The 13,399-nt window shown below is 43.6% G+C and overlaps 1 protein-coding gene across 3 annotated transcripts in view; it reads right to left on the bottom strand.

The window, feature by feature from the left end:
* Window positions 1-138: 138 nt before the first annotated feature.
* Window positions 139-13,399, bottom strand: part of KPNA6 (karyopherin subunit alpha 6) — a 29,954-nt gene continuing 16,693 nt past the window's right edge. For all 3 annotated transcript variants that reach the window (XM_081924183.1, XM_081924184.1, XM_081924185.1), the window contains exons 5-14: window positions 11,709-11,803; window positions 10,929-11,060; window positions 9,921-10,009; window positions 8,135-8,234; window positions 7,359-7,522; window positions 6,688-6,766; window positions 6,234-6,359; window positions 4,517-4,644; window positions 2,689-2,867; window positions 139-2,042 (exon numbers count right to left, since the gene is read on the bottom strand). In XM_081924183.1, coding sequence (XP_081780309.1) covers window positions 1,855-2,042; window positions 2,689-2,867; window positions 4,517-4,644; window positions 6,234-6,359; window positions 6,688-6,766; window positions 7,359-7,522; window positions 8,135-8,234; window positions 9,921-10,009; window positions 10,929-11,060; window positions 11,709-11,803 — 1,280 coding nt within the window. In that variant the 3' untranslated portion in view covers window positions 139-1,854. The remainder of the gene's footprint in view (window positions 2,043-2,688; window positions 2,868-4,516; window positions 4,645-6,233; window positions 6,360-6,687; window positions 6,767-7,358; window positions 7,523-8,134; window positions 8,235-9,920; window positions 10,010-10,928; window positions 11,061-11,708; window positions 11,804-13,399) is intronic.

Consider the following 13,399-nt stretch of genomic DNA (forward strand, 5'->3'; position numbering starts at 1 on the left):
TTCCCCTTCAACAGTAAAATGATGTTAACCTACCTTGCAGGGCCACTGCAAGACACAAATAAAAGCATGCATGCCATTTTGCACATTGGATCCTAGATATTGCTAGTTACGTTAAGGAAAACAGTCTTCACTCCAGTCTTATCTGGATTGCAATCACTGAATGCACAGATGTAGTTTATTAGTTTCCTTGGCATTTGTTTCACTTTTTTCCCCCTTTTAAACAACAAAGAGCAAATCTCTATTACAAAATGCAGCCCAAGGTTTCACATCCAGCTTCACACCTGCCTGAACTTCTCTTCTTGAATGCTTTGGGAACCCTGAATTCAAATGTCGGAGAGTGAGAAGAAGAAAAGGGGGAGGGGATATGTGCATACTGTAAGCATTTAAGCAATCTGAAGGGGCCATTCCCCATCGCAGAAATAAGCTGATAGTTTGCCTTGGCCAAGTAATCTATACCTGGTAAAGGGAGTTCAACTAATCTGGCACTTCCTACAGTAGGTAGAAGGAGAACTCAAGATAACCAAAGAGGTTTTCATGGCCATGTGTTCCTAGGCAGGCCTGCCACACAGTATCCTAATATATATACCTTAGAAGAATTATAGTTCCCCCCCTCTGGAGACCAAATTAGACAAATATCTACGTGTATATATAATATATAAAAAATACAGAGCTTTCTCTTCTTCATTTTGAAGTAGAATGTATACGACACAGTTGAGCAGGAGGTAATTCTGAGAAAACACAGGCCACTTGACTCTTTGAGCTGAGAGCAGATTGTGCACCAAGTGCAGGCACAAGACCTGCTCCAGGAAACATGTCAGGTTTGTCCCCACCCCAGCCAGCCAAGACCCCAAAAAAGGGAAAGAATTCCTTTCAAAATAAATGACATGGAACCAAAAGGCTTCAATAAGGTTTGAAATTTTTCTTCAAGTAAAGATGCAGGATGAGGTTTCCTCCACCAGTTCAACACTTCAGTCAGTAGCAAATGTAAGAGAAGCCCACCTTCATGGTTAGCTGTGCTTTGAGTCCTTTTAACCTAGGCCTCTTCCTCTTCCTTAGACTGGGCCTTCAGGAGACAGTGGGAACTGCTGCACTGTTTGAATTCTGAAGCAGTTCAGAAAAGAATCCCTCCATGAAGGACAGTCTTTCTGATGCCTGGTGGGATGGGGCTGTCCAACTTTTCCTGCATCTGGGTACAGGAATATTTTTGAGGAGGGGGCAGGAGCAGCAGCAACTTGGCCCAAATCCCTTGAAAAGGTGCTGTTTGGCAAGAGGGTTTCGGGGGGGGGGGGGAGAGACACAGAACAATGAGGGCCAAAGTGCTGCTTTTGGCAGATCAAGAGTCTTTAATAAAAATCAAGATGTGCAAAAAAGAATTTTTTTAAATAGTTGAACCCAAGCATCCAGGATTAAATTCCTTGGTTGTGATCTACGTTATTTTGCCTTCTCCCACTGGAAAAAAGTCATCTCTCAAGTACCCAAATGAAGATACACATTTGAGGAAAAACCAACACAAAAAACCCCAGAGGAAAACCACACACTAGAAGGTGTAACTGATTTACACCTCCACTTTCATCCACCTCAGCACCTGCTTTTTTGACACACATGTGCAGCAGCAAAGGAAAAAAAATGTGTGTAAGAATCTCTCTTCTTCTGCTTCTTCTTCTTCATGAGCGCGAAGTACTGCTGCCATGTGTCAGTGAAGGAGAAAGCTGTTTTGTAACAGGTGGAGTGGGCACTTTGCAGCCTTTTTGTTTGGCTGAGAAGAGAACATGGCTGGGGGTGTGAAGGCTCTCTGCAGTTAACTTTCCAACAAAGTTACGATGTTCTCCCCCCTTCCCCCACTCTGCACACATGTTATAGCTGGAAGCCTTCCATGGGGGCCTCTGGTTGCTGGAATATAAACTGCTGCTGGGCCTCGTCTACCTGGGGAGCCAAAGTGGAGTCGTCTTCATCGATGCCAAAGTAGTGCTCAATCAGATCAAAGGCTTTCTGGTAGATCTCTTGGTTTTCATGGCTCTGGAGAAACTCTATTTTATCCAAGCCTGGAGGAGAAACACATTGTCCTTGTTATTATGCACACACAGCTCCACCACCTGGTGCTATGCTATAGCTACAACTATGGAACTCACTCCCACGGGAGGCACTGATGGCCACCAACCTGGATGGCTTTAAAAGAGGACAGGACAAATTTATGGAGGAGACAGCTGTCAATAATTCTGCCCTCGTGCTCAGAGGCAGTAATGCTTCTAAATACTAGCTGCTGGATGGGAGCTGTAGTCTCAAACAGCTGAAGGTTGGCAAAGATTGTGGCAGGGTTTGGGGAGGACTAAGGAGGTGTGCCAAAAAGTTCAAGACAAAGGTGGACCTTTGAGGAAGTTGAGAGCTTCCATCACACCAGTGAGTCTGGGAGGCGGTTCTAGCCATTAGGAAAGAAAGGAAGGAAGGAAGGAAGGAAGGAAGGAAGGAAGGAAGGAAGGAAGGAAGGAAGGAAGGAAGGAAGGAAGGAAGGGGAAGGACTTGCAGGTGGCTGAGGCTGGTGGAGATGGAGGAGCATAGGTCACATGCAGGTATGTGTGAGGATGTGAAGGAAGAATCACTGACAATTTATTGGAAAGTGTTTGCAAATGAGGGTATACTTATTAAGTTGCCTCGGGAAAAGAGTTTCAAGATGCAGACTGGCCAACTCACCATAAGCTTCCTCAATGAGGCTGCAATAGGGGTTGATGCCAGAGCCATTCTGCTTGGCCTCCTGTTCACCCAGTCGCAAAATGTTCTCCAGGCCATTCAAGGCCACTTGAACGATCTTGGAGTCCATGACAGTCAGAAGGTCACACAGGGGCTTGATGCAGCCAAGGTTGACTAAATACCTGAGAAAGGGAACACAAATGCTCAGAACTTCACCTATATTCGAAACCAAACCAGGCAGACGTTACTGACTGAAGTTCAGGTCAAATTTATGTAACTGTTTCAAGTGGGGGGGGGGCGGGGAGGTAAGTAACTCAAGCTTGCTTGGAATACATGCCCTTCTGCCCCACCATGTTCTCACACAAAAGGGCTGGGTTATGGCAAAAGATGTGAGAATGGTACTCTGCCTACATTCAGGAGAAACTTTAGGTAAGCTTGGAGATGCAAGAGTCTTGGAAGATTCCAGGGTTTAAAAATCTGCAAGGTTCAGCTGAAGTTAAAGTGCTGAAAGTAACAGAAAAAGTATGTCCTGGATGCCAAGTTGTGCTACTCTGTTTTTAGACATGTACATTTTGATCTACATTCTATTACCTCCCTCCAAACCCCCAGGGAAGTGCTTGCCAACCAACAGGAAGATTACAGTGCTCTGAACAAGGATGCTGCACTAATCATCAGACTTACCTGCTGTGAATTAATACTTTTTAAAAGAAGCCCTTTGTTCTAATGAAAAATGTAGCAATTTAACGGTCTGAGGCAATGAAATCCACATACAATGTAGGAAATATGCCCTTGTCTCACCAGTAATCCTGATGATCATCAGTTTCTGGTGTGTGTTTGTTGTTGTTGTTTTGAATAATTTTAAATTGGGTTTTATAAACAAGGCTCATTGGAATAATAAATGATACAAATAAATAGACCACATCTTCTCAGGACATTTGTAGCACAATAAATTTGCAGTAATATCTACAACATATGGAGCATTATTAGTGGTCAATGTACAAGTTATTGGTTCGGCAATTGCTTTAAACAAAAACAAAGGTGAAACAGAATAGAACAGAGTTAACAGATAACATTCAGCATCACACAGCTAGACACCAAATCAGGAGTTCTTGCAGTTGTGCTTAGATTAAGTATGAGTGATAGTCATTGATGAACATGGGAGGTGGGTTCAGAGTGAAGATAATAATTCATCAACTAGATTGGGCTAAAATGCTGATGGGGAGGGTCGTTCATTTTCTGGAATACTGGAATACTGGCATATGTTGTAAAATTAAACCACACTGGGGCAAAGCCATCTTTCTTGATCTGTCCATATGTTAACTATAGTTTATTTGTTACTCTCTCAAGGAGGGCTGTTTCCCAAACTATTTTGTACCAATTGTCTATTGTTGTGATAATCAGTTTCTGTTAACTATAAAGAAATAGGGTGTGTGGAGTGAGAGAGAGCTCTCCTCTTGTCCATGCTCCTAACCTGGTCCTTCTTTCTCATGAGAGCAAGAAATGGGGGGAGGGAGTTACATGTCACTCATTCTTCCTACCACAAATAGTGTCTCTTTCTGACCAATTCTTAAGTCTCTCAACAATCCATCCCTAACTTCCTCCACAATTTAACCAGTTCTTCCATATTCTTTAAAAAATAAAACAACACAAAATAAAATAAAAGGCAGCCCAACCTAACTGCAGAACTCCTCTTTCTACCCAACTTATTTGGCCAAAGACCATAAAAGCAAGGTCAAGACTAGGCACAATGTATCCTAACCCATCCCACAAGTCCTTTCACGGCGAAGTTCTTCTGGAAAGACTTTGCAAAATGAGAACAGCCTCAACTTACTTGATCTGCTCTGGAGTTCCTCCTGATGTTGCATTTGTGATTGCCCAAGCAGCTTCTTTTCTTGTGCGAAATTCAGCCTTCTGCAAGATCTCAATCAGCACTGGGAAAATGTTGGCATCTATGACTGCCTGCAGGGGGAATGTGAAAAAGAGAACAATGAGTCCTTCTCCTGCAAGAAGGAACTCCTGCCATCCGTATTGATGGGGCAGTTCAATCATTCCATCAGCTTCCCTTTCTATGGGCTCACTCTCCCCAGACTGGATTCTGGCTGATTCCTCTTCCCTAGATTTGCTTAGGCTCAGGAAAAGCTTTCCTTATAGCAGCCTGGCAGTATTGTCAAGATAACTTTGTTTAAACCACTGCCCTTTGTGCAGCTATCACTAGCTACTGTTGGAAAGTAAGAGGAGTTTCCAACAACAGTTTGTCACATGGCAAAGGAAGGGAGGATGGAAAGGGAGCTGGGGCTGTTTCAGAAAATTAGGTTTTCGCTGGTACACAACAAACGAGTCCCACAGCTCTTTAGATTCAGGCTCTGGTTTTCAAAAATTCTAGCAAGAAATTCTGGAGAACCTCAGATGTCATTTCATTAAGTTTTAGGGGCTTTAGTACTTTGAGTTGGTGTGTGGGGAACCTCCAGATATTGCTGAACTACATCCCCCATCAGCCCCAGCAAGCATGGCCCAAGGCTAGGGATGATGGGAATTGTACTTCAGCAACATCTGGAAAGCACCAGGTTCCCCACACTTGACTCAGAAGGTAGCTATTCAGTATCTTCTACAGGCTTTGCAAACCCATCTTTTGAAAAGGAGCATTTGGTTTCAGGCCAAATGATCAGGAAAAGCATGTGATGGAAGGTTCCCGGGTATCTCGAACAAATGAAGATGCAATTTGGGGCGTATATGTTCTGAGGGGGAAAACAGATCGTGCTGCAGGTGATTGCTGTAGAAATCAATTGCTACCTTCAAAAAATGCTACAATTTCTTATGAACATCAGTCATTGTCTGAGCCATGCAGCCAAGAGCATTTTGTTTGCTTTGAATACTATCATTTCTGCAGTATTATTCAAGGAGAACAAGTCTCAGAACACTTCTACTTAGGAGATGCAATCCAAAAGCAGGCAGGCAGGCTTGTACATCTGCATGGTCCAGAAGAATTTCATTCTTTTGAAGAAGCTTTCACATTCCAAAGTATTTTTGCTTTAGCAGTAAGAAACTACTACTTATTTCCATCCTTACAATTTGTAAAAGTTGTAGAAGCAAGATTAATATAGCCTAAATATCCCACCAAACAGCATTCCCCTCCCTGCAGTATCCCCAGGCTTGTATTGTAAAGTACCATAGCAGTATGGCTGCCAAACCCCAGGGCTGGCTTTCTCAGGCACCTGCTAAGGTCAATACCTCAGCAGTGGCTTACTGTCAACTGGTACATCCTTCTGGCCCTGATCCACCTTGCCACTGCCACCTGCACATCCTCTCCCTGGAAGCAGGTAGGTGAACAAGCAGTAGTGGCGACAAGGAGGAGAGGATCCCCTTGCCCCAAGGGTTGACCATAAATGCAGTGCTGGCACTGTTATTGCATCAGCACCCAAGTACCCAACAGGGAGACTGCTTGAGAAATAGCCAATTATGTATGCCCCTCCCATGCCATCTCTCCCATTACATTACCAGAGTAAAAGACCCAAAAGGTCTGCTGCCCTTTGAGTCAAAGGAAGTTGTACCTGTATCTGAGCACTGTTCCCCGCTGTGACATTGGAGATCGTCCAGCAAGCTTCTTTCCGAATAGACTCTTTGGAGCTGCTGAGTAGATGAAGGAGACAAGGCAAAGCTGAGCAATTCAGGATCACCTGAAAAGGGGAAGTTGAAGAGGCGCTTGTTAGAGAGAGCTGCTCCTCCCAAAAGAAGAGCACCAAGCTCTTGGTCTCTAGCTATCCTGAAAGGTCTCTTGTTTTTGTTACAATTCACAGTGGCAAGAAACAATCCAGCTTTCCCTGTATGACTGCAAATCCACCCCACCCCCCAAATGAAGCCAGTGTTTGCTTTGATGACACTTTCACATCTTCTCCCAAAAGCCTAACAGAAATGCATCTTCTAGAACCAGCCCTCTGCAGTGGTTGTAGGTTCCCGTATCCTGAATTTGGGATGGCCCCATTTAACTCTTATTCCCAACGTCACCTGGGTCTGGATATCATCCCCCGTCACAATGTTGCCAACAGCTCGCAAAGCTGGGGAGGCCACCTTGTAATCACTGTGCCTACCAGGAGAAGAAGAAAAGGAAAAGATGCCCACCTTAGTACCCAGCAGAAGGAACACCCGAATCCCTATCTCAATGCTTCACTCCTCTTGGCACTGGCTATGCTCTATCATTTTGAGTGTGGTACTTCTGCCCTGCTTAAGAGATCTGCTTTATTTTATTTAGTTCATAAGATTTATGCGCCACTTAATTGTGTGTAAAAAAAACAACAACCAAAGAAAAATTATGGTGCTGTTCACATTATCCCACCTATTTATTCCATTTTAAATCCAGTGTATGCACACACACATATGCAGGGGCTGGTGCCATTCCATGCTTCCTATGTCAGAAGGTCTCAGTACCTATAATGTACATTAACATTATCCCCCTTCTGATGAATGGAAGCCACTCTAACCATAATAACGCTCAATATTAATTCCATATGCTGCTTTTGTAAAACTCCCAAAGGGTGCCAACATGTGACTAAAATTGTGACACACATATCCCTGCCATGTAAGAGATATGTCCTCCTATTAATCCCAGCCAGAGAGGGGGAGGCAACTCTGCCATTACACACACACACCCCAACATCCTTCAGAGGCTGGACACTTACATCAGCAGTTCCACCAGTCGCCGACACACCCCTGAATCTATTACAGCCTGGATTTTCTCATTGGGGCCATCCGACAGGTAGGAGAGGGCCCAGCATGCATCCGCCAGCAAGTCTGAGTCACTGCTGAAGAGTAAGCGTGACAAGACTGGCAAACACGATGACACCTACCAAGAAGCACAATCGTAAGGAAAGATAGTAAGATCCCGAGAGAGGCAGAATGACAAATAAGCCCATGGCAAATTGGGGTTGGGGACCAGGACAAGTTGCAAGCATTGAAGGAGAATGCCTGAATGCCTGTCAATTGCAAGACCAAACTCTTGTCCAACTTGACTCATAACATAAAAATCCATTTTGGGAAGGCAGGGAGGGATTGTTTGAACCAATGGCCCAAGCTACAAACCCTCCCCCCTTCATTTCCCTTACCCTGGCTTGGGGCTGTTGCTCACAATCACTCTGCTTACTGGAGAGCACAGCAGCGTCACAATGGGATGTCCGTGTAGAAGAAGCTCATGGTGGGCTATTTCTGGCTATCACTTCACACACAACCCAGGGTTAGTAGTGGATATTTTTGCCAAGGGCCAACCCTGAAACTTTCTTCCCGATGTAGTAGTTTCTTACTACTACAGGGTTAGACATTTTGGCCCCACACATTACAAAATATGAAGCATGTGGGTGGAGTGTGGTTGTGGGCATCTACTTCAAATGGTATAGTCTAGAGTTCTATGACATCATTCTGTGGAAGGTGCCAGGGCAGAGGCCACACTTTTACATCTCACCTTCTCAAATTCAGGGGGTGGATTTTTCCCTCTGCACAAGTTTGACAAGGCCCAGACAGCATTTCGTGTCATTGTCAACCTGGTGGATTTTGTGAGGAGTCTGGAAAACAGGCAAATTATACTTTATATAAATATTACATTGCTAAATATAAATCTAGAGATTACACTTGTTTGTTCTTACAGTCATCATTTTTATCAGTTAAAACTCTTCTAATCCTTAAGTCCTTTTCCTTTCAGTGACAGCTTGAATTCAAGCTGAACTGCAAAAGTAGAAAAGGAGAATCTGAAACACACCCAGACCGTTCTGGTCTGTTTAAAGGAAAGCTGGGTTACCTCAACCCAAAATGCCTATGATGCCACCATGAACACTTTCAAGATACATCTTATTCCGCAACATCAAGTTTTATCCTGCCTTTTCTCCCACCTACTCAGGGCAGTTTATGTGGGGTATCCTATTTGTGATTGACAGGTGGGCTATCCCACCCAACTATCTTGCAGCTAGCTAGCTGTCAAACACTTGGGAACTGCAGTGCAAGGGGCTTTGCAAAGTGCTGAGCACAGGGCTGGCAAAGCTGCTTTCTGCAGGGACCAACTATGTGATTGAGTTCCCTGCAGTAAAGTCTACCACACAGCAGATCCAGCCACATCTCTATCTGCCCCACACCAGCATCATATGTGACATCAGGTGGGGGGGGGCAAATAAGCAAGATTTGGGAGTGGGGGGAGGGAGGACCATCTTGCGAGCCAAACTGCAAACTGTGCCAGGCCACATTTGTCCCATGGGCTGGAGATTCCCCAACCATGACTTAGGAGAGATTGCTTAGGCTGAGAGAACTGGATCATGGTCTGTTCTGGTTGAGGGCTTCCCATAAGCATCTGGATGATCATTGGGAGAACAGAACACTGGAGATGTGTTTGGCTTGATCCAGTAGGACTGCTCTTATGTCACCTAGCAAATTTAAATGACCAAGTGGAAACCTGAATGTCTTAGCCTCTCTGTTGCTCAACTAAACATGCTTGTTTATTACATTTATATCCCACCTTTCCTTCAAGGAGCTCAAGGTGGGATATAAAGTTTTCCTCCTCCCCCATTTTAGTCTCATAACAGTCCTGTGAGATAGGTTAGGCCAAGAGTGTGAATGACCCAAGGTCACTGAGGGATGAGGAGGGGTTTGAAATCTTGTCTCCCAGGTCCTAGTCTTAACCTGTCTATCCAGTCATTCATTCATTCATTCAAAAAAATTGTATACCACCCTTAGAGCTCAGGGCGGTTCACAATATAAAACTGGCTCTCATCCACGTTCGGATCTTCATCCACCATTCCATCTTCCTTCATTATCAGGAAGGAAGGAAGGCCTTGCACATTCTTCCCTGAGCAGAGATCTTTCCCACGCATCCCTCCTCAGGTGAGCCACATCACTAGCATCATGCTAAACCACCATGGGCTTCTTGCAATCTGGCCCTCACAAGGTGGGTCACACCAAAAATACCTACAGGCTTGTTTAAAGTTATTGGAGTGATAAGCTGCGTGTTACTAAGAAAAATGAGTCTCCATCCTGGACCTCTAGCCAGTCTGGTCTGGGGAGAAGTCTCCTCCAGACTCCAAATATGGTGATCAATTTGATCCTACTCAAGAGAAAAATCCCACTGGGTCTTCCCAGGGCAGTTTCATGCCACCTAACAAAATCTTTACGTCCATGGCTGTAAAATGGAAACAAAGGAACACACGCACACAGACATTGCCAAGGAGCACCCGAAGTCGGAGTTTCATGCAACAGCTACTCACAACAACAAGGGAGGGAGGATGCCACAGTTGAGGACGTAATCACGGCAGGCAGAACTGTCTCCAGCAATGTTCCCCAGTGCCCAAACAGCCTGGAAGAAGAACAGGAGCTTCAGCGCTCAGTCATTGAATGGAGAGGGAATGGTGGAGCAGGAATCCCTGGCCCCCCTCAAAGAATCCAATAACTTGTGGCAACTTTCAGCTATTTGTCATTTTTGCAATTAAAACGTAGCAAAGCTTTTTTTCCTGAGAGTTTCTGCACACACCAATGTGGGCAGCTGTTAACTGCTGTAGGGAGCTACTGCCAAATGTTTGGTTGAAATCAGTGTAAAATGCATCCCTAGCATTCTGATCTTGCTCTCCCAACTTTGAATCATTGACCCACAGTGATTCAAGCTCCTATGTTCCCTTGCTGCCCCATTCCCGTTCTTGCCAACTGCTCTTGAGCATGCCTACACAGCACTAATGCCACCACAGGCCCTGCCCACTGCTCTGAGCAGTCAGGATGCTTTTGTTATTACTATTTATTAAATTTATATACCACCCTTCATCAAGAGACCACAAGGCAGTTTACACACACACAAACACACACCGCATTAAAAGGCCATAGATTGATTAACAGCCCAAGGCCTGGTTGAAAAGGAATGCTAATGATATGTAACTAAGGCACCTGGCAAGCCTCCCTGGAAAAAGCATTCCACAAATGGGGAGCCACCACAGAAAAGTCCCATTCTTGTGTTGCAAGTCTCTGGGCTTCCCGTGGAGGGTGCACATAAAGAATGATATCAGATATTGACTGCAGGGTCTGGGTCAGTTCATACAGGTAAGACAGTCCTTGAGCTTTCTGTGACATCACTGCAGCTTTGTCAATGACTGAAGAGGCAGGGTAGGGGCTTCACAAGCAACAGGAAACAGCCAGTTTTTCTATCATATAAAAGCTTTGCAGCAAAGAAATTATTTGGAACTGCTCTCCCACAGCTAAGCCAAAAGTTCTCCCTGAAAACACCTTACCTGCTCTTGGACATCTTCAAAATCAGAGCTCAACAATTCAATGAAGATCGGAACTGCTCCAGCTTCTATTACTATTTTGGTTTGTAGTGAAGTGCCCGAGGCAATGTTTGTTAATGCCCATGCAGCTTCAAACTGAAAAGTAACAAGCAACCAATTAAAGAAAGTCTCCAACAGAAGTACACTGTTCAACAGAGCAGTGGCCCCCAAACTTCCCACCCCAGACACTTGAAAATCATTGATGGACATAGTGGACCACTTAATGGTTTTTCTGCCTGTTAGAGAAATTGCAATGAGCTGTGCAAGATGCTGAGTGATTTTTAATTGTCTTTTTTATTGCTTCTGTTATTTCTAATTTTGTATTTTATTGTATTACAATTCGCACGCCACAAAATCTAAAGCATCACTCTTAACTTTTTAAATTTTAATTAACTTTCATTTGAGAGAGCACAGCCTCCGTTTTCTTTTCCCCACCATGGCCCAGATTGATGCTATGTCTGGGACCGCGGGGGAAATGAAAGGTAGTCAAACAACAGAACCAAAGTCTATAGCCATCATCACATCATGTAAGTGAGCTTTTATGTTATAGGTTTGTGGGCGGACGCTTAACGTTTGGTGGGAAGGAAAGTCAGACTACAGTCATGGCTACAGTCACAAACAACCCCATGCAAAGGAACAAGCACTAAGAGTGACAAGGGGGGCAATTTAATTTCCAGAGAAACAGATGACAACCTTGCTGATAGCACTGAACATCAAATGCAAAGGAATCTCATTCTCACTTACCTGCAATGTGCAGTTTTCACTTTTTTTGAGGAACTCCACAAACCTGTCCACCACACCCTGAGTATTGATCACTTCATCTATTGGAGGATTGGGCTCTAAACAGAGGGGGAAAGACTACTGTTAACACATACTTTTTTCTCCACGACACCAGTGGTATGCTAAAATAGCACTTAGGCACGTAGTTTGTAAGCAGTTAGCACAGATAGTGATGTGAGGTGAGAATATTCTCTGCTAGAAAATTCTCCGGAGAATATTCTCCACAGCTCTCCAGTTTTGCCTTAAGAGTTTGTCGGACACAAAGTATGCTTTAAAGGCTTTGGCTGTAAAAGAAGAAGTGGAAGATATTTTATCAAATCGTATACAGTCCCTGATACTAGATGAGGCAGTATGTTGGCTAAGAGTACTAAAATTTCATGACCTTATTGCTCCAATAGAGAAATGGATAACATTATTAGAATTGGACACACCAAGGTTAAGTAGGGTAGTTGAGTCATTTAAAGAACTAGAAGATCACTTTGAAAAAGTGATGTCTTTGAGGAAGAAGAGAAGCAGCTGAAAGTGGCAGTTAAGAAAAGAAATGGCATTGCAGCCAATTCACTTTGCTGCAAATATCCTTCATCCCAAGTATAATAGCATTTATTTATCACGAGATGAACAAATTCAAGGTAGCAAGTTCACTGATCTCAAAATATCAGCAAGTGTACCAAATAATGTATAAGATATTTTGGCAGAGCAAGCAGCATAATGTGCTAAGGAATATTTTTTTTAGCAAGTCATATGTATTATATCATTTTCAACGCATTAAAATGAATATTCTCCATTTTAAATGAAAATTCTCTAATATTCTCATTAATAGTGAATATTCGAGAATATTCTGCAAAAGATTATTCTCGATAATTTAACATCAATAAGCACAGATGCCCTTTTTATCGGTTTCCATCACTGACAGGAAGGTAAGATATTTGTTCCGACAGCTGAGGTTCTCAGCATTCAATGAAGGCTACATCTGGGGCAAGGAAAGATTGTGTATTGACAAGCACCTAGCTCCTGCATGTGGTGGACAACATAGAGCTCAAGGTCAGAAATCTCACCACCACCAGGCCATCTGTATTTTCAAGACTCTAATATTCTAAATTAAAATGGCCGTTGCATTAAGAATATAGCATAAGAACGTCAGAAGAGCCCATATAGTCCAGCATCATGTTCTCCAAGTGGAAGACCAGTGGAATACCTATGGGAATCTTGCAAGCAAGACACTGGTGCAATAGCACTCTCTCCTCACTTGCTATTCCCAGGAACTGATAAACAGAGGTATTCTAGAGACAGAACATAGTTTTATCCTCCATGAATTTGTCTAATCCTCTTTTAAAGCCATCAAGATATGAAACAGATCCCACAATTTAATTATGCACTATGTGGATAGGTACTTTCTCTCAATGACTCACACCCCTTAATCATTCAACATTCAGCTTCATTGAATGGTCAAGATTTTAATGTTATGAAAGACAGCAAAAAACTCACTTTTCTACCCACTTTCTCTACACCATGCATAGGTCTACAGACCTCTCATATCACTCCTTGCTCATATTTTCTCTACATTAAGAAGCCACAAATGCTGCAACCTTTCCTCACTGGAAATCAGGGTTGCTCTTTTTGCAAACTTTTCTAGCTCTACAATATCCTTTCTGAGG

This window comes from Podarcis melisellensis, assembly GCF_964234715.1.
Source record: "Podarcis melisellensis genome assembly, chromosome: 8".
Classification (NCBI taxonomy): Eukaryota; Metazoa; Chordata; class Lepidosauria; order Squamata; family Lacertidae; genus Podarcis; species Podarcis melisellensis.